The following is a 22,012-nucleotide window of genomic DNA, read 5'->3' as shown; positions in this document are numbered from 1 at the left end:
TTTAGAATTAAACCATTAAATTGATGAAAAATTTGAAATGATAAGTAACATGACAACATTAAAGAAAATTGTCAAAATAAGATTATAAAAAAAAAATGTAAGGCTACAAGAAACAAATGATAAGTGTCTCCCACTTCAAATTCTACACAAGTAAATAGTCTAAGATCGTAAACTGAAAATCTCATTTAAAACAAAGAAAATCTAATTAAAAATAAAGAATAGAAAATGGAAATGATTAAAGAAAACACAATCCACAAATAAAAAAAGAAATTAGAATATAATAGATACAAAATGAAGAAGTTCTATCTGCATTCAATGGCAGTGATGGTGAGGCACTGGCAACACAAAAAAAGCGGCGACGTAGCCTCGCATGGGGATTCTTTGTGATGTGCGGGTGTGCAACTCCTTGTGGTCACTTGGCTTTTGGTTTAGTATTTTAGGTTTTTTTAATGAAATCAATTTAGGTTTAAAATTTGATGCTTATAAATTAGTTTGAATTATGGGCTTATAAATTAAAAGAACTTTAACATCATCAAATATGAGGCTTGCACCTCATTTAAAAAGCACTAATGATGCACTTCACTCAACCTAGTTGGACACCTCAGCTAGTCCATGTGAGGCATATGCTTCAAAGCCTATTTTGTGTGTGCCTTGGGTAGAGGCGTGCGTCAAATTGCTCAATTTTAAATTATGTTAGGAAGGATGAATCTATGTATTACTTTTTTGTAATGCATCACTACTTAGTTGCTGAGATGCATGAAATTTATTCTTCTGTGATTTATTTAACTTTAACCGCAGCATTTTTCATTTATTTTGTATTTTTATAGGTTGTTGAGGAGAAACCCAATGGGTGCACTTGGATTTTCTAGACAAAAACAATCTGTAATGAAGATTGTTGAATCTTCAGATGGTCGTCCTTGTGAGATGGGTGTGGTAGCTGCTACAAGGAGCGGAGAAGTTCTTGGAAGTCAAACTGTTTTAAAAAGTGATCATTGTCCGGGTTGTCAAAATCTTAATTTACCGGATAGAGTGGATGGTGCCCCTAATTTTCGAGCAGTCCCTGGTTTTCCAGTTTATGGCGTGGCCAATCCCACGGTGGATGGGATTCGAGCTGTTATTCAAAGGATTAGTGGAAATAGAAGCTATCGGCCAGTTTTGTGGCATAACATGAGGGAAGAGCCAGTTATCTATATAAATGGAAAGCCTTTTGTGCTACGTGAGATGGAAAGGCCATACAAAAACATGTTAGAATATACGGTAATGCCTTTTTTCTCCTTTAATAAATGCATATCTAGGAAATTTTGCTTGCATTTTTTTTTTTCATAGTCCTTGTAAATGTTTTCACTAAATTTGTCCTATTTATCTGTTCTGTTATGCTAATTTAGTACCATTTTATTTTTCTTAAATAGTCTGTTGATTAATTTCCACTGAAAAAGGTGGAACTAACTATTTTATCCAATGGTATCCTAGGGAATAGATCGTGATAGAGTGGAAAGAATGGAAGCCCGTCTAAAGGAGGACATTTTGAGGGAAGCAGATCGCTATGGTGGTGCTATAATGGTAATTCATGAAACTGATGATGGGCAAATTTTTGATGCATGGGAGCATATAAATGCTGACTCTGTTCAGACTCCATTAGAGGTCTTCAAACAATTTGAGATGGAAGGCCTTCCCATCAAGTATGCACGTGTGCCTATAACTGATGGAAAAGCTCCCCAGAGTTCTGATTTTGATGCCATAGCAGCAAATGCTGCATCTTCTTCCAAAAATACTGCTTTTGTTTTCAATTGTCAGGTAGAACTCTTTAAATTTTGTTTTAACATGCATTTGGCAAGGTTCTTTTTATCTAGTATTTTAGTTTCTTGTTAGATGGGTAGGGGTAGAACAACCACGGGGACTGTGATAGCTTGCCTTCTGAAACTACGAATTGGTTATGGGAGACCTATTAAAATGGAATCGGAAGATGTTTCCAATCGGGAGTCAGATGGTGATTTACTCAGTGATGTTACTTTTGGTGATAGTGTTTCATTAGTGTCAAATGTAGCAAAATCCAGAAGCGGAAAGGAACTTCATCGTGCTTTTGGAATAAATGACATTCTCTTATTGAGGAAGATTACTAGATTGTTCGACAATGGAGCAGAGTGCAGAAAGGTTTTGGATGCTGTTATTGACAGATGTTCGGCTCTACAAAACATACGCCAGGCAGTTCTGCAATATAGGAAAGTATTCAATCAACAGCATGCAGAGCCTAGAGTAAGGAAGATGGCTTTACACCGTGGTGCAGAGTATCTTGAACGCTACTTCAGGTTAATTGCTTTTGCAGCATACCTTGGAAGTGAAGCATTTGATGGTTTCTGTGGGCAAGGAGAAACTAAGATCACATTCAAAGCTTGGTTGCATAGGAGACCAGAGATTCAAACTATGAAATGGAGCATTAGGTTACGTCCAGGGAGGTTCTTCACAGTTCCGGTAGCTCCCTTCACTGTTCAATTGACACATGAATGTTGAATTTGTGGCATCTGTTGTCTTTTAGTTTATAAAAGCATTAAAGGTTTCTTGTTCCTAAAAAATTATCCCTTACCAGGAGGAGGGTAGGGTACTACATGAATCTCAGCATGGTGATGTCGTGATGGATGCTATAGTTAAGTCTCGCAGCGGTTCAGTTTTAGGAAAGGGATCTATACTGAAGAAATACGTTTTTCATGGGCCAAAAGCATCAGGCAGCTTTGATTTACTAGGTGCACCAAACGTGTACAAGGTTAGCCTTACTAATTGCTGTAATGATACATTTATGATAGATTGTATTGATTTTATATCTTTACCCCAAAATTTATGTTTAATTATTTATTTAAAAGAATGATTTAAGGGTCTCTCCATGTATTCAATTACACAAATTAGATATCTAATTAAATATTACTATATTCCTGGACACATAAATATATATTTTTTTCAATATTGTGTGAAGTAGCATGGATAGAAAATTAGAAGATTTTGTAAGTGTTGAAATCCAGCCGTTACTATAGGAAAGGATATGACGGTCACAAAGAGCAATCCATGGGAAGCACTCATGAATCACATTGAAACACCTTCCATAGATAGGCAGCTGATTTAGGAAGAGTTATATTTCATTATTATGTAGTTATTTGTTTCCTTTTCTAATATCTTGTATAGATCTATATATAGGGAAGAATTCATGCAATAAAGCTTAAGCTTTTCCCTCATAAATCTCTCGTTTTAACATGGTATCAGAGCCGATCGGGAGGCCTTCATTGCCGAACAATCCAACCTTCTGACGCTGCAAGAGCCCGACGCAGAAGTGTCTATCCCGCCAGTTGCTACTGCAAGAGGACGCCTCGACTTCGTCAGAACTGTCATCGAAGGAGCCTAGACGAACAGCCACGAAGGAAGCGAAGGAGACGAAGGAGCAGTCATACCTGTCTGAAACCGCCCGTGTGGAAGATACTTCCGAAGCCGATCGGAAGTCCGTCCCGATCGCTGAACGAAAGAAGCAACAAAGCTGAACGAGAGAAGGGAAACCTGATCCTGCTCTTCCACACGATCGGCAGATCCGCACGAAGATCGGGATCGCACGAGCGTCTTCCCACGCTCGGTGGAGGAACCCGTTTCGATCTCTGGACCCAGCTCGGTGGAGGAGCTCGATCCGACAGGAAGGGAAGATCGTCGAAGGAGAGGAGTCGAGCAGCCGACGAGCATCCTGATCCGACTGGAAGGGAAGATCGTCGAAGGAAGCCGCCAGCTCGAGTGCCTGCTTCGCGCGTGCCCTAAGCTACCCGGTCCGATTCTTTTAAATAGTTGGACGACCCGGTTTTAGTAAACAGGGAAGGTTTTCTCAAAAAAAAAAAAAAAAAAAAGTTGGAAGCCTTCATTGTTAACCAATGTATGAAATTAGCTCCCAGAGCATTGAGCAAAATAAGGAGTCTATGGTGCACCCAGGTCGAGGTGACCTTCAAAGCATGCAACCCTCCTATCGTCTAAATGGGAAGAACTACTTGAAGTGGTCTCAGTTTGTGAAAACCTACTTGAAGGGGAAAGGTAAAATACAACACCTCCTTGGAGGAGGACCAAAAGAAGGAGATCCCAAATTTGAGGTATGGGATGAAGCAAACTCCATGATTATGTCATGTTTGTGGAACTCAATGACTCCAAAAATTAGTAGTACATTTATGTTCCTTTGGACTGCAAAGGACATATGAGATGCGGCCAGACAAATCTTCTCCAAAGCCCGTGATGCGGCTCAAATCTTTGAAGTTAAAGTCAAAGTTAGAAGCACGAAGCAGGGGAGTAAGACCGTAACGCAGTATGCCACAATTCTGCAAAATCTGTGGCAAGAACTTGATCACTATAGGTGCATAGAAACCAGATGTCCGGAAGATGATGCGATCCTAAAGAACTTTATTGAAAACGATAGAGTTTATGATTTTCTTGCAGGACTAAATGCATAATTTGACCAAGTTAGAGTTCAGATACTTGGCAAAGAGGAGACGCCGTCACTCAATGAAACCATTTCTCTCATCCGCGCAGAGGAAAGTCGACGAGTGATGTTAGAACCAGAGTTCGTTGAAAGCTCAGCAATGGTGATGAACAAAGAATCATCATGGAAGGAGAAAGGTAAATATTCTTCAAAATTCAAAGATAAAGACTCACTTTGGTGGAGCTATTGCAAAAAGTCAAGACACACAAAAGAAACATGCTGGAAAATACATGGAAAACCCCCCAGTAAGGAGTGGAATAAAAAAGGTGAAATAAGGAGCATGTCGCAGGCCAATAACACTACAAGTCAGTCCACCCCAGAAGCATAGTCCAGCCTTGGAGAACTCAAGAGAGAAGATATTGATAAACTTAAAAACTCCTGGTATCCCTTGAAAAACCAAATGCATCTTCCTCACTTGCACTCTCAGGTAAGTTTTCGATTTCTATTAGTTTAAGTGCCTTTAGAAATCATTTAAAGGAATCATGGATCTTTAACTCAGGAGCCACAAATCATATGACCCACTCAACTAACCACTTCATCAACTATACTCCTTGTCCAAACAATAAGAAAATCATTATTGCTGATGGTTCTCTTACCACAGTAGCAGGCCAAGGAGACATAACATTATATCCCGCGCTCATTCTAAAAAATGTGCTCCACGTACCTCAATTATTCACAAACCTAATTTTAATCCAAAAACTTACCAATGATCATAATTGTCAAGCATTATTTAACCCTACCTATTGCGTATTTCAGGACCAGAGATCGAGGAAGAAGATTGGACTTGCTAAGGAGAAAGCTGGATTGTACTACTTGGAAAAACTGAACCAATCTAAAAATAGCTGCTCTATATTGTCCTTAGTTGATAAAAACTCCACTATTTGGCTTCATCATTATAGGTTAGGACACCCATCTTTTGATGTCCTAAGACATATGTATTCACAACTTTTTCAGAAATTAGAAAATAAAAATTTTCATTGTGAAACTTGTGAGTTAGACAAACACAAAAGAACTTCCCTCCCAAATAAGAATGAGAGATGTGATACTCCTTTGTACTATATTCACAGTGATATATGGGGACCCTAAAAAATCCCCAATATCTCTGGAGCACGTGGTTTGTATCATTCATTGATGATTGCACTAGAGCCTCTTGGATCTATCTCCTCAAAAATAAATCAGATGTTAGCACCATTCTTCCTATATTTCATACCATGATCCAAAATCAATTCGGGGTGAAAATAAGAAGATTCCGCTCCGATAATGCCAAAGACTATTTTAACCAAATCCTTTCCTCCTACTTTCAAAATGAAGGGATCATTCACGAGTCCTCCTGCGTTCACACGCCACAACAAAATGGGGTTGCAGAAAGAAAAAATGGTCACCTTCTAGCCTCCACTCGAGCTTTTCTATTCCACTATAATATACCCAAATCCTATTGGGGAGAAGCTCTCCTAACTGTAACATATCTCATAAACCGACTTCCTTCCCCTTGGACTAAAAACTCCAATGGAAATTTTGTCCTCATTTTACCCCGAATTTTGAACCCATCATAACCTTACACCAAAAATATTTGGGTGCACATCATATGTTCATATCCATAGCCAAAATAGAGGAAAACTATATCCAAGAGCACTTAAATGCATCTTTATTGGCTATTCTGCTACCAAAAAAGGTTACAAGTGTTATCGTCCTCCTACAAGAAAACCTTTGTTTCTGTTGACGTTACTTTTGATGAACAAAGTTCCTATTTTTTCAAACCTCATCTTCAGGGGGAGACTGAACTTGAGGAAGATGAGGAAAATGAACTAATACCTCTTGACCTTCCTCCACCACCTCAAACCAATCCACTTGAAAATCAGGACAAGGAAACAAAAGACCAAGCTGTCATTAGATTTGGGAAGGTATACTCCAGACGTACAAATTCAGATTACACTCTAAAGCAGATCCAAGAATCTGAACCATCTCCTGGACATAAGGTAAGCTCTCCACCTCCCTTATATCCTATAACCAACTCTATATCCTTCAACAACTTATCATCTTCACATAAAATTTTTTTGGTTACACTAGAAGATATTCATATTCCTAAAGATATTTTTGAGGCCTTATCTAATAAAAATTGGAAAAATGCATGATAGATGAAATGCAGGCCCTAGAAAAGAACAAAACATGGGAAATCATTACTCTACCGACAGGGAAAAAATCGGTTGGATGCAAATGGGTATTTTCCGTAAAGTACCAAGCTGATGGCACACTAGAAAGATATAAGGCAAGACTAGTGGCAAAAGGGTTCACTCAAACATATGACATTGACTATCAAGAAACCTTTGCACCTGTAGCCAAGATGAACACTGTCAGAATACTACTCACTAGCAGCAAAATACAACTGGTATTTGGAACAATTGGATGTGAAAAATGCATTCTTACATGGGGATCTGGAGGAAGAGATATTTATGGAAATACCACCAGGGTTCAAGGAGAAATCTGAAGGTGAGAAAGTATGCAGATTAAAAAAGGCCCTATATGGGCTCAAACAATCACCAAGGGCTTGGTTTGGAAGGTTCTCTAAGTTTATGCTCCTTAACGGGTATAAACAAAGCCAAGGGGATTATACACTATTCTTTAAACATTCAGACTCAGGGGAAGTCACAATATTGCTAGTGTATGTGGACGATATAATCTTGACTGGAAATAATGAAAAGGAGAAAGATAGTCTAAGGAAAAGTCTTATCAAGGAATTTGACATCAAAGAACTTGGTAGACTAAAATACTTTCTTGGAATTGAAGTTGCTCACTCCAGCAAATGAATCTTTATCTCAAAACAAAAGTACATTAAAGATCTTCTGAAAGAAATAGAGAAACTAGCCTGTAAGCCAGTACCAACACCAGTAGAGCCTAATCTTAAACTAGGAGAAGCTAGAGAGGATCCAGATGTGGATAAAGGAGCCTACCAGAGACTGGTAGGGAAATTAATCTATCTTTCTCACACTAGACCAGATATAGCATTTGCTGTAAGCATGGTCAGTCAGTTTATGCAAAATCTAAAGAGGTTCACATGCAAGCGGTTGACAGGATATTGCACTACCTTAAAGGAAACCCAGAAAAAGGGATTCTCTTTAAGAGAGATAGCAGAATAATCCTAGAAGCATACACGGATGCTGACTATGTAGGATCACCTGTTGATAGAAGATCTATATCTGGATACTGCACATTTCTTGGAGGTAACCTAGTTACATGGAGAAGCAAGAAACAGAATGTATTGGTAAGATCTAGTGCAGAAGCAGAATATCGAGCTATGGCTTTGGGAATATGTGAGCTACTATGGATCAAAATAATCCTAGAAGACTTAAAGGTCAATTGGGATGAGCCCATAAAGCTATATTGTGATAACAAATCAGCAATCAGCATAGCCCACAATCCACTCCAGCATGACAGGACCAAGCACATAGAAGTGGACAGACATTTCATTAAAGAAAAACTAGACAGTGGTCTAGTAAGTATCGACCATGTATCATCAAAAGATCAACTTGCAGACGTTCTTACCAAAGGACTAGACAGTTCTGTCTTTCTCAGGATGATTGACAAGCTGTGAATGATAGATCTATATTTCCCAGCTTGAGGGGGAGTGTTGAAATCCAGCCGTTACTAGAGGAAAGGATCTGACGGTCACAAAGAGCAATCCATGGGAAGCACTCATGAATCACATTGAAACACCTTCCATAGATAGGCAGTTGATTTAGGAAGAGTTATATTTCATTATTATGTAGTTATTTATTTCCTTTTCTAATATCTTGTATAGATCTATATATAGGGAAGAATTCATGCAATAAAGCTTAAGCTTTTCCTTCATAAATATCTCGTTTTAACAGTAAGTATACTGCAATAGCATTAAATTTGGATGGTCCAACACAGATGATCAAGCTGCTTGGTTTCTGCATTATGTGTGAATTGAAATTCTAGTTTCTAGCCTTGCAGATGTCATGAATTCATTTCTTTTTTTTTTTCAGTATACTGCATTTGACCCTCATAGAGCTGTTTGTGGATAATCTTATCATCTAACTAGACCAATTTGATTATTATCATTTTTTTGATATTTTGATTAAGGTATTTCATCTAATCAAGGTGGTAGATCATTCTATTTGTTTAAATTAAACATAAGATTTAGCTATGCTGTTTCCTTCAGCAATGCTTTTAGCCATGCAAATAGTTTTGTCTTGTACATTGTTTTGAGAAGGATCGTTTACATTTTTTAAATATGGTTATTACTCCTATTCTATACCTCTTTTAATCAATTACCATTTATGAGAGACAAATTTCAGATGATGGGAAGTTGTAACATGATAACTTTTTGCTGATTTGTAAAACTAGTATTTCTCATGATATTGAATCATTTACTTTTATTTAAGGTTCCTTAAAATTGTTAATTTTGATCCATTCCATAGGTTCGTAGCAGTTAAATAATGTTGCCTACAAATATTGTATCTAGTTCTTATATATTCTTTATGATTATTATGTTATTTTCATGTTGCCTTAATTAGTCTCCATGCTATTTTCTAATTATTTTGCTTCTAAAAATGTCGCAATATAATATATTTAGTGATTATACTGTCCCTAATATTTTTTCATTCCTTTCACCCAGAAGTTTGTAACTGGGGAGAAAGTTTTAAGAATCATTCCTTATCTAAATATGTTACCTTTTAATATTAGTTAGAAGGTATTTATGGCCAGGTTTCTAGTAAATTGTAATATTCATTCTAAATAAATCACTTGGCATGCATCAGGCTTGTCGAGCACCCTAGCATGTTTGCAACTATAACTTTTTTTAACCAGAGAACCTTTATCAGGTGGATGCATACCCTGTTTATAGTATGGCAACCCCAACTATTGACGGCGCGAGGGCTATGCTTGACTATTTGGGTGCCAAGTGGACAGGAAATGGACGTACTCCCCCAAATGTTCTTATAACGGATTTGAGAGAGGAAGCTGTTATCTACATCAATGGCTTACCGTATGTTCTTAGAGAATTAGATCGGCCAGTTGATACGCTTAGATATGTTGGTATTAGTGGGCCTTTGGTGAGTTTCTAGTTAATGCCGGTTTCCAGTAACCTAATATATTATTTGTCTAATGCCAATCACATTCTTTATTCAGGTAGAAAGCATAGAGTTGAGGATGAAAGAGGACATAAATTCTGAAGTTGCCCAGTCAAATGGCCAAATACTTCTGCATCAAGAGGAATTTAATCCAGTTAGTAACCATTGTATTGTTATCGGGTTTTGGGAGCATCTCTTGTTAAATGATGTCAAGACACCAGCTGAAGTATATGCTGCTTTGAGAGATGAAGGATACAACATAGATTATAGAAGGATACCTTTGACTAGAGAAAGAGAACCATCTGCTGCAGATGCCGATGCTATAAAACACTATAAAAATGAGTATGTATTTGATACCCTAGTTCTTTATATAATTGAATCATATGTGGTACCTTACCAGTATTCTTGTCTGCAGTTGTGCCAGGTATCATCTTTTCGTTTCACTTACAGGATATGGAGGGGTTGCATATGCAATGGTTATCAAATGCCTTGGACTAGATGCAAATGCAAAGTTTTCGTCAGGAGCATCTGAGAAAGCAGAAACATTTATTTCTTCAGCACTATCCAGAAATAGTTTTGCTTATCGGACTGTTGGTGAAGAAGCACTAAAATATGGGGATTATAGTGATATATTAAGTCTCACCAGAGTTTTGATCCATGGGCCAAAGTGCAAAGCAGAGGTTGATGCTCTCATAGAAAGGTAAGAGCTGCTGGTGGAGAAAACAAATTTTAATATATTTTACATTACATGTCTAAGCAGCAGAAGTTGAATTGAAATTATATTGATATTGTCTGATTAATATTGCTGCTAATATTTTAAAATATCAGTGGTGGGTGAGAGGATGCTCTGAGCACCTAAGTGCTCTTTTTGCTTAGGAAGTAGATGCATGTTTTCAAATTTTATTTAATTTGTCAGCATTACCATCCTTGTTAGTTTTGTGCCACCTATTTTGCACCAGCTTTATGGATTGTTGTTCTCCATCTATTAATATGGAGTGTGGTTTGTTTTGTCAACTTTAAATTTTTTTAGTAAGCATTAATATTAATTTATATTGAAATTAAAAGTATTTCTTGGGCATCCAAATATCTGTTTTTGATGTCAAACTAAGGGTTTGACTTTGCGATTCTTCAAGAGTTTGCTTGGATGTTATGCTGAGAGTTCTTTGTAGATCTCCTAAGTTATACAGGGATGCCGAAATGAATTGTACTTTGGCTTGTGCTCTTTCAACATGGTGTATTGATTCATGCTTCAACTTTATTGAACCTTGGTGATTTCCTTCGATTAATGCTTAGTCTTTTTTCGACCATGGTGATTCCCTAATCATTTCTATGAGTTTGACTTTAAGAGTTGGGAGTAGAATTTGAATTTTCTTTTGACTGGATTGATTGGCTTGTTGAGCCAATAAAGATTGTTATTAGTCTGACACTTTGTGCTTGATGGACTTGATAATGATGTTTTCATTTGGTAATTTTAAAATTTGAATTTTGGTTGCTTTAATGAACGTAATGAAGAAATTTATTTGAATTATCTTCATTGACTTGTTAGTCAAAATGAGTATACCTTTTGTCTTGTGCAGTTTACTTTGGTAGACTTGGTGAAGGTCTCATTTTAGCAGTTTTGAAATTTGGGGTTCCTTTTTTCCTATGTTTTTGAGGCACCATTGGTAAAAGAATTGGTCTAAATTGTCTCTGTTGACTTATCAGGCTATATGAGTATACCTTCGGACCTGTGCTTTCAATCTAGCCCCCATGGATTCTATTAGGTTGATTACGGAGAGTCTTCCATCTAGTGCTTGTGCTTAATAGACTAATTGATAATAAAATTATCTAGGTTCAGCCTTGAGTTTTGTAAGAACGTCAGGATAATTTTTTCAGTTATGTGCTTTCTATTTTGTTGAAGAAGTAAGATCTCCTTTGGTCTTAGTTTTACACTTTATCAAAGTTTCTGATAGAATTGGAGATTTTGACTTTGCTAATAATATCAAGCTTTGCTTGGTGCCTCCTTTTAGTAAGGATTATTATTTTAATGATGTTATCCTAACCCTTCATCTAATTGAGAATATATGCTTGATTGGTGAATCGAGTGTTTTTTACTGCAGCCTGCCTTATGTTTTATTGAGTAAAGGAAGTTTTAGTGACTCCATATTTGAATTTGTTGAGTTCGACTTTATACATCTGCTCAAGCCCTAGACTTGAGCTATGGAGCATTGTGCTTTTTACGACCTAAGCTATTGGAGTTTTTGCATACTTAGAGTCCTCTTTTTAGGTTTTCAAGTTTTTTGAGCTTGTATATTTTGAAAGCCTCTTGAATGAATACTTAAATGTATTACTTTTTTTTTGAAAGCATACCATCTTATTTTTTAGTTGATCTATTGACCAGATGAGAAAATATCGTGAATCTGAGTAACTCAAACTTGTCAAGTCAGGTAAGCTTAGAACTAGACAGGTTTTATAATCAGATTATTGAAATTAGTTGAGCAAGTAGAACAGTCAATGACTCGACCATATTTGATCTTATTGAGTTCGATCTTATACATTTGCTTGAGCTCTAGTGCTATGCAGGCTTGTGTTTCTATAACTTGACCAATTGATAGCTCTTGATATCAGATTGATGGAGCTTGGTTATGTTTACCGTGAACGGTCAACCACTCGACTATATTTTGACTTGTTGAGTTTGATCTTATACACTCGCTTGAGCCTAAACTTGAGCTATGGATGTGGGCTCCGAAAATTCGGCCCCGGCCTCCTCGCTTTTCTTTTATTCGGCGAGGGAGTTTTAATGGAATAAGTTCCGGGGTAAATTTTGGAAGGCAGATGGGTTTGTAGATATGACACTACCCAGAGATTTTGCCCTCATTTGGTGAGCACTTTATGATATGAGTTCTGGTTTCCTATAGGCACAAGCCCCTATAGTTAATTACCCCTCCCGATCATGAGAGAGAACTATCGATTAAGGCTACTCGTTAATCAGATACATAGAGATACGTGTTATCTGGCATATAGTAGCAGCATAGGTATGGAATGGTTGGAGAATTTGGGAATTTGGAGGATTGATATTTGGGAATTTGAAGGTTTTGAAGATTTGGAAAATTGATATTTAAAACAGAAATTGCACCATCTTGAACTTAAAGCGGGTGGTGGGGGAATGGATGATAGACATGATCAAGATCCCATGGTTCCGTCATCCCGGGCCATCGTGGTCCCTGGTCTACTTAGTCAGAGGAGGTAGTCGACCCAACCTGACAGAAGGATCCTTGTCGGCAGCCATAGGTTGCTTCGTCCACGGGGACCTTATAGACCTGGGATGGTTATTTTTCTAAGGGGAGCAAATTGCATCCACCTTAGCTACAGAGGGCTTTGTGCCCTATCGATCATATCTATTGATTCATACTCAAGGACTGATGCCAATAAGGAACGTAACGGCGCTGGCCATAACCGGTATTTCGTGGTGCCATTTTGGCGGCAAAACCACTGGTTTCAGAGGGCCCCGGGTCATAACCGTTTATCATGCGGTGCCATTTGGCGGCAGACCGCCGGTCAGAGGACATGTACCACGTCCTTATCGCAGGAAGATGTTTGAGAATGGATCATAGTAATATTTTCGACTAGGCATTTGGCTCTTTGTGAGCTGAAGTAGTTTTAAATTTGTCCACCTCGGCAAACTGTTGCGGAGGGTGGATGAATTTTACTTTAAGCTTTGAGATGGATAGTTTCATTTTTAAATATTTTTGGGATTTTGGGATTTTTTGTGGAGTGTTTGGATTTTTAATGGGTATTTGGGTGGAGCTTTGGAATTTTAAATGGATTATGGATATTTGAGAGACATTTAAAATATTTGGGGAACCCCTCCGGTTGAGATCTGCATTCAACACGGCCATCATCGGGGTGTACTTGGGTCATTTCTATTTGTAGCTTGAACCTTGTCTACTCAGCCGAGCTATTGACTGGGGATCGGGTTTCGTAGGTTTTATACCCTTAATAGTGAATTCTTATTGTTATAAGCATTGAAGGCCTAATATGAATGTATTAAGATAAATATAACGGTTGTCACAACCGTATATTTGTTTGTTGGTTCGAACCCTGTCTACTTCTATTGACCAGTATAGAAGGATCGGTTTCGAACTTAAATTCACTTGTCAAACCTGTGCGGCATCTCTGGACGTTACGTGTGTACCAATAACACGCTCGCCGGGGCCCATGCAGGTTTGGGGGTATTTTATAATTAAACCCTGTCGACTCCTTTTTACCTGCTAAGGAGGATCGGGTTTAAAATTTGATAACCCGCGCAGCATCCCTAGATGTCACGTGTGTACCAATAACACGCTCGCCGGGGCCCATGCGTGTTTTGATTATAATTACCCTTTTTAGTGTACCTATGTGTATACAAGCTACGGTGCACGTGCAGGGGTATTTTGAAAGTATTTGTAGACGCCTTCTATCCGCTTGTATGAATGTTGCGGATTCGGTGGCGTGGAGTAGCAGCTTATGGATCAATTGTTTGCTGCTTTGTACAGGTAGACTGTTGTGCACTATTTGTTGATTTTTGTAGGCGGATCATAGTACACTAACTAATCTCCTGCCTTTGTTCTTAGGAGCTTGCACTTTTTTTTGAAGCTCTTATGTATTTTTCTTGTGGATAGCTTGTTGTGTATGACGGGTCTCCTATGAAGGCCCATACATATTTGCATTTTGCTATGTGTCATCTGTTTTTTTGTTTGTAGATGGCATCTGGTGCATATGACGGTTCTTTTACAAGGACCCGTAAGTATCTCCCTTTGCTATGATCTTCCACATTTTGCCTTCTAGCAGTTTATCTCCCAAGTATTTGTAGAATATTCATCGTCGTTGCCCCATGTCTATTCCACCAAACGTCGAATCTTCTTGTTGTACTGACATGCTTATTGTGGTGTGGGTCTCTTATAACATATCTATCTTTCTTATTGAAAGTAGACCGTTATGTGCTCGCTTACATGCTAGTCCGTATTGATAGCAAAGGATCCACTCCTCTCCCTTACTTTGTTTGTGGACATATCACTACAAGATCCTTGTTACTGCTCATGCATATTTCATTGAGTGTGTTGTTATTGACATGCATGCTACTCTTGCATTTTATTGTTCATTGCATACAAGCATTTTTATTTACTCATTAGCATTTGATCTCATTCGTGATTGTATCTTCTTGAAATTGAATTGTTGTTAATGAGAGATACGACATTGCATTCCTTGTAGCTCCTTCGATGTTGCTTGTAGTATGTTATGGGCACTCCTATATTTGTAATGAACCATAATGATCCACCAAATCTCTTTGTTTACAAGGGGAGTTGAATTTGCTTGCACGACGATGTGGATATCACTCGTTCTCGTTTGCAAGTTGATTTTTCTTGAATATATCAAGCCATTCTATCATTCATCATTTGTATGCCTTGAAAATTCATTCAACATTCTTTATGAGTTCTAGCTTGTATAGCTGCAAAAGTCTTGTTGTTTGGAATCAGTCTTGGCTTATTGCATCTTGTTTTAACCTTGATTTCATATGATTTGTTAAAGTCCAAGTTCTTTGTTCAAGTTCAAATATCCACAAGTTTGAGTTCAATGTCAAAGTCCTCTGTAGTCTTGTTCGGTTCAAGTTCTTTGTACCAAGCTCATTTGAGTTCAATCAAGTCCATTGTTCTAGTCATTCAAGTTCAAATAGTCCCCTGCAGTTCACTTGAGTTCGAATCATTCTCTTGTTTCGTTTGCACTTGAAGTTATTATTGATTGTTTATGTTTGAATTAAGTCCATTTGATGCTCCAATCAATGTCCAAGTAAAGCTCAAAATTGTCCCAAGTACGATCTTATGTTTACCCGAAAATTCGGAAGCCTTCCGGCGTCTCCCCCGTTTAGGGGAAAACTATGGAAAACTGGGCTTCTCGCCATGCTAGAGAAAAGCGTGCACGGTAGGTGCCCTCGAACGAGGACACCGCGGCCGTAATAATTTTTATTCCCCACCATGCCAGAGAAAGGCGTGCATGGGTTGCGGGCACCAGTTTAAAATAAGCAATTTTATAATTTCCCCCGCCTCGCCGTAGGCGTCGCACCGAGTTCCCTTCCCACCACGCTAGAGAAAAGCGTGCATGAGTTGATTTTCCGGTCCGACACTAACGCCTAAAATGGAGTTTTGATTACCCGCCCTGTCGCAAGCATCGCAACGAATTCCCTTCTCACTACGCTAGAGAAAAGCGTGCATGAGTTGGTCGTTCGCCTCGTTGCAAGTGCCGGGAATAGGTTTTCAAAGGTTTAGAGTTTAGGAGTGTTATACCTTAGCTTTTGTTGGTGTTGGCACGAGGATCGAGGTAAGAGGAGGGGGAGCACTTTCTTTCTTCTTTTTTGTAATTAATTAAAAGTCATTATAATTAATTAAGATAATTAATTATAAATAACTTTAATTAATTATAAATAATTAATGTTAATTAATATTTAATAAAAATACTAATTAATCATAATTAATTAATATTAACTTTAATTAAGATTAATTATAATTAATTAAAATTCATTATAATTAATTTTTTAAAATTAATTATAATTAATTTCAATAATTATAATTAATTTAATAATTTCAATTAATTAAAATTAATTAAAAATAAATTTTTATTAAGACTAATTAAAATTAATTAATAATTATTATTAATTTTGATTAAAATTAATCAACATTAATTTTAATAAAAAATTACATAACCTCTCTCCCTTTCCACCCTTCACGGTTCAGCGGGTCTACGAGATTTGGCCGAACGAGCGTGTATAAGGGAGAAAGTTACCTTCATAACCAGTGAACTCCCTTTGTTGCTTCCGTTCAAATGTTGTAATCAGGAGGAATCGTCGAAGGAGGAGGCGGCTACGGGAAGAGAGGAGGTTCGGCTAGGGCTTGAGGCGTCGGCAGTGGAGAAGGTGACGGGATGGGGTGTCGGGTTGCACAGGTAAGGAGAATGATCTCTCCCTCTTTCTCTCTCTCTCTCTCTCTGCTTGGAGTTCGGCGGGTAAGAGCAGGTCGGCACAGAGAGAAGGGCGGCACAGTGGAGTTCGGTCGTGAGGTTGGAGTCGGAGCAGAAGCTGGAGTCGAGGGAGGTTTGCGAATGGAAAGGAAGCAGCGAGCGGGAGAAGAGCTTCGTTTGGGTCCGGTATTTAACGACGCGAGCGGAGCTTCGGATCGCAGAATTTGAGCAGGATTTACGCATGATTTTCGGGATACGCGCAGACGGCGCCGAACGACTGGATTTGCGGAGGATTTCATGGATCCAACGGTTTACAGGTATTTTGATTTTGATTTTTTTTTTCTTTGGGTATATCTGTTGGGGTCAACAATGGAAGCTTGTGCTTCTCCAGCATGACTTTTTAAAATTGTCAGACTTAAAAGTTCTTTTGCTTGATCTTTAGAATCTTGGTGAGTTGGAGAGATAAACCCCTGATTTTTTAGAATTATTTTATATAGGTTTTCCCGAAGAATTATTCTCTTTGTCCCTGGTATTGGTTGAATTTTTGAAACCTTGCATTTTGAGTATTTAACATTGCCGTTGCCAGGTGATAGAATTATAGATAAGAGAGAAGGCCAAGGAAATCGATAGTTTAGGATTTAAACTTTGGTATTCGGGTAGGAGTCGTACTAGAAATGGTGTAGGTGTCATTATAGATAAGAGTTTAAAGGATAATGTTATAAAAATTAATAGGATTGGTGATAGAATTATAGCTTTAAAGATTGTTGTTGAGGATAAGATTGTTAATATTATAAGTCTAGATATGAAATATAACATCTTCCCAAATAAATATATAAAAAATACCCATTGTTTTACATGGAGATTTTTTGCTATCTTCAAATATAAAATTTTAAAAATAGCCCCTATCTTGTAGGGTGATTTCCATAATAACGTGGAATTGATGACTTGCATTAGTCTTGCTTAAAACTAATTCATGATTTTGCTCACAGATATTTGGGACAAAGAGGGGGTTTTCATTGTAGGTGTCTCGTACACCACCCATATATACCTTTCTTGATGCAATGGGAATACCTACTTCCTTTACCCCTAAGCTTGGGCAACTCGGAATCATTGTTGAAATTCATTTGAAATCCACAAAAACATTAAAGAGAAATGATCAAAATGGTCTTCTGACTCTTTATGAAAGATCAAAATAATCTCCAGCTATATTAAAAAATCATTTTGGTCCATTAACTTTTTAAAGAGGAACCAAAATTGTTCCACCATGAGACTATCTTGATTTCTTTTTAAGGATTTGAGGGACTAAAATGATCATTTAAAGAGATTATTTTGATCATTCATAAAGAGTCAATGGACCATTTTGATCATTTTCTCAAAAAATTAAATAAAAAATGAATTAATGGACGAAATAAAAACTGAAAAGAATTGGTAAAAGTTGCAAAAAATGAACAAAATAAACACATAAATGTGTTCCAAGTCACATAAAATGACGAGAATGACCAAAACTAACTTGCATTGGACCTTGATAGCTTTCCAACATAAGAGAATAAGATTGCCTCACTACTTTCTGAGTGGATTCTCCCCCACAGGGCTCTCCTAATCATCGACATGAATAACGTACCATAAAGTGACATCATTTTAAGTACTTGCCAAACTAAGTCATAATGCATACAATGAATTTGGTTAAACCATTAAGGGTTACATGAGGCCCTAGGGTCTCTAGGGCTATGCCAATTGGTTCATGACTCAGTTGGGCTGAGTCAATTTATTTTAGGTATCAATTGGATACTTTTGGGTTGACTTGGGTTGGGTTAACTAACCTATAGTATGCTTAAGGGCCTTTTTGGGTTTAATTGATCCAATTAAGCTCAATTGGGTTGATTTTGGTTAATTAGATCTAGTTATGGTTCATTTAAGTTGACTAAATTGGTCCTAAGGCCTAGGATTTAAGTTAACTATGTCACTTAAGCTTTAGGTTAGGCCAATCCACTAGATCTCCTAAAGTAGGTTAGGCTATATAGGAAACAACCGAAGGTATACTTGTGTTCGTCAATTGAATTTGTATTGAATCTATGCAGTTGGAGTTTAACTAGATTGATTTGAGTCAATTTAGTTTAATTTAAGCTGATTTATTTGGTTTATGTTCTAATTAACCTCCTAAGCTTTGGTAAAGCCTCCTTTTGGCCTTTTTGTACACACTTGAGATTGAGGAGGTGGATCTCCTGAAGAGGTGATCGCCTAGTAGCAGATAGTTAATTGCCTAGATCTTGAATCGTCGGAGGTTGCTAATTTCGGGATTGATTGATTCATTCTTTAGATACTTGATGTAAGGATCCATCCACCTCGCGAGATGTGGAGCTGAGGTGTCACGACCCGTCCCGGATGCTCGATCTAACGAGGCGGGTACGAAAAGTCGGACGGTAGTACATTTCCAAAAGTATAAATTTACTCATCATCAAAACTTTTCTATAAACTGAAGAGCCACTAATAAAAAAAATTTCTATTTTACCTGTTGTCATTTGCACCTCGCCTTCTGTAAACATGTTCTTCTCTTTCAGCCATTACTTCTCTTAGGAATTTCCTGAAATATTTAAACTCGTGGTTTGAGTTTACTAAGTAAACTCAGTGGGAATTATATAAATTTATCTTTATAAAAATGGATTAATATATATTCTTTCTTTTCTTAATCTTATTCCTTTATTTCATTAACTTATACTTCTTTGGATATTTTCATTTATACTATTTCGAAACAATGTTATCTTAAATTTTTCATTTACATTTCCTTTTCCCATTTGATTTACGCAGGAGCACCGTCTTAAAGTACCCAAAGGTACAACCTTTTCCAATTGATTTGCTCTAATAGAGCTCAGATCACCTCAACTCAAAAGTCGATAGCGGGCAATTTGTGAGCTAAAGATTTAACAAGAAATTTGATTAAAATATAAAAATAAAAGAAAAAATTAAAAAACATCAACTTGAAGGGCTTAGCATATATCAGAGAAGTCCACTCGCCTTAACACGGCAATCAGGAATGTAACTGAGCTCAAGCTGACTTTATGACCGAAGTTAGGTTCGACCGACAATAATGGATGGTGGATCAGAGCTCGATGAGCTAATAAGCTAAGCCCTGTTTAGGCCTAACCGGTCCTAGTATAAGTTAAAGAGCCAAACGTCGTTTAAAAAATGCAAATTTAATATATTTCAAATTATAATAATCTCAATATGTTTAATTATAATGTTAATACGGTTGAAAATATAAAAAGTTATATTACTCCTTCTTATGGAGATTCTATGGTCTCCTATAATGAAAATGTTTTTTCTTCTATCCATAAATGATTCATTATGGTTGATGAAGAACATGATTATTATTTAAGTGCATGTTTTATATTTAGAATAAAGGATGCTCCACATGTTCTCTATTATTCTCTTTGATTTCGTATTATCCCTACACATGCGATATAGTGAGTGTTGAGTAGTGTTTATAGAACCAAATTAAAATAGGCATATGATGCCTTTTAAACAGACGACTTATTTGTGCGGCAGTTAGGATTGAAAAGAAAAACTAAAAGATCAAAATAAAATAAATATATTTGTAGCACGGCTTGCTCGTTAAACTGTTTTATTTCCATTTTTTATATTTTTAAAAAAATCAAATTTTAATGTTTAAAAAAATGTTATAAGTAAAAATAATGTGTACAATAATAACGCATAATAAATAATGATATTTAAAATTTTATTAAAAATTTTCATAGTTCTTTCAGACATGGGAGATAGGAGCTTACCCGGGGGTTCCGCCGGCGAGCTTTTTGGCGACCCTGCCCAACCGGTGATCCGCAGCTCCAGTGGGTGCCGATGGAATGAATAATCTACTTTTGATTTTTAAAATGATAAATTTGATTTTTTTAAAAAATACATAAAAAAATAGTGTACTTTGAAACAAGTCGCATAATATTTATTATATTTTTAATTTTTTTATAAATGTTTCAATTAATCGAGAGTGTACAGCGATGACTATGTTATATTTTAAAATTTATTTTAAAATATACTTAATATATATTTTATTTTTAAAAGATTGTTCTTCGTAAAATTTGAGCTTGAAACTGTATTAAATAATCAAGTTTAAGTGTCAAGTCGTTGATGAACCACATTAAGTTTCGGGAGCGGCGGGGTTTTGGGGGGTTTATTTTTTTTGGGGCCTGCGCATGGGGGGAGTGGTTTTTTTTGGTGGTTGGGGTTAGGTGTGTGGGGGCGTTGACGGGCCAGGTGGGGGGTTTAATGGTTTGGTGGTGGGGTGGGTGGGCTTTTATGGGGGCGGTTAAAAAACTTTTATGAAAAATATGAAAATACCATTGAATTAGTGACTTTAGCCACCTCAAATGAAAAATAGATTTTTATCTTTAATGGGCGTATTAGTTAAAAACAAAAGTTAGAGGAGGGTTTAAAAGAAAATAAAGATTTTGAAAAAAGTGTTGGACCTGATTGATATTCATAGAGAATGTGAATCCAAAGAGATGTGAAAAATGTTAGGAGATGAAGGAATTCTTGGCTACTAGTTTTTAATACTGTTTTAAAGACTAGACAAGAGATGCCAAATTAGTGAGAATGAGTGTTGTTATATTCCTATTTTTAAGAATAAATATTTGAGCGGACTTATGGAGCATAGGTTGCGGGGCGTGATACTATATTTCTCCGAAAATAATTTGGATTTGCATGCCGGGGTAGGTCACTAGGAAGCCATACAATTTTTTGAGGTTTATGTGAGAAATATAAAGAGAATTAGGAGGTCTACATATGAATATTTATTGATTTAGAGAAGCATAATGATAAAGTTCAAGAGAAGTGTTATGGAGAGTCTTGAAAAAAAGGGTTAATGAAGCTTATATTTCAAATCAATAAGATGCTATACTTGTGTTTAAGCGAAGGTGGTTGAACCAAGTATTTTCTATTTTAGTTTGGATTTATAAGGATGCAAGCATTAAGTCCATATCTTTTTGCTTTATTATGGGCTGTTCTCATTAGACATTTGCAAGAGTGCTGCTACCTTGTGTATATCTATTTGCTGATGAATATTCTTCTGTTAAGAAGACAGAGGGGAGGTTGAAGAATAACTTAAATTATGGAGTCAACCTCTAAAGTTTGCATTGAGTAAATAAAATTGAATATATGGGAGTTGTAATTTTAAGGTAGCCAATATACCTAAGTGAGGAATAATGGTGAAGTTTTGGGGCCGAAATCTCAAGTTATTAATAAGAAGTAACACGTTTTTAGATATCTTTGAATCTACTATTCGAGTGATATGGTGAAATAGATGGGTATATCAGCATAATTCAAGTTGGTTGGTTGGAAGGGAGGAATGCATCATGCTGTTGTGCGATAGAAAAATCCCCTTAAATTAAGGAAAATTCTATTAGATTAGGTCCGCCCGGTCCCGGGATGCGTCGATTTAATCGAGGCGGTACGA

At 36.9% G+C, this 22,012-nt stretch overlaps 1 protein-coding gene across 1 annotated transcript in view; it reads left to right on the top strand.

Moving 5' to 3' along the window:
• Window positions 1-827: 827 nt before the first annotated feature.
• The window catches only part of LOC110113393 (paladin), a gene marked incomplete at its 5' end in the record, with an annotated part of 47,175 nt that continues 25,990 nt past the window's right edge, over window positions 828-22,012 (top strand). Inside the window, 7 exon segments of the mRNA XM_020845957.2 lie at window positions 828-1,257; window positions 1,471-1,794; window positions 1,870-2,469; window positions 2,585-2,758; window positions 9,334-9,564; window positions 9,641-9,924; window positions 9,998-10,282. Of these exon segments, the coding sequence (XP_020701616.1) occupies window positions 828-1,257; window positions 1,471-1,794; window positions 1,870-2,469; window positions 2,585-2,758; window positions 9,334-9,564; window positions 9,641-9,924; window positions 9,998-10,282 (2,328 nt within the window).

This window comes from Dendrobium catenatum, unplaced genomic scaffold (genome assembly GCF_001605985.2).
Source record: "Dendrobium catenatum unplaced genomic scaffold, ASM160598v2 fragScaff_scaffold_138, whole genome shotgun sequence".
NCBI lineage: Eukaryota > Viridiplantae > Streptophyta > Magnoliopsida > Asparagales > Orchidaceae > Dendrobium > Dendrobium catenatum.
The sequence above is the reverse complement of the archived record's forward strand: the minus strand, read 5'-3'. Positions and strand labels throughout refer to the sequence as shown.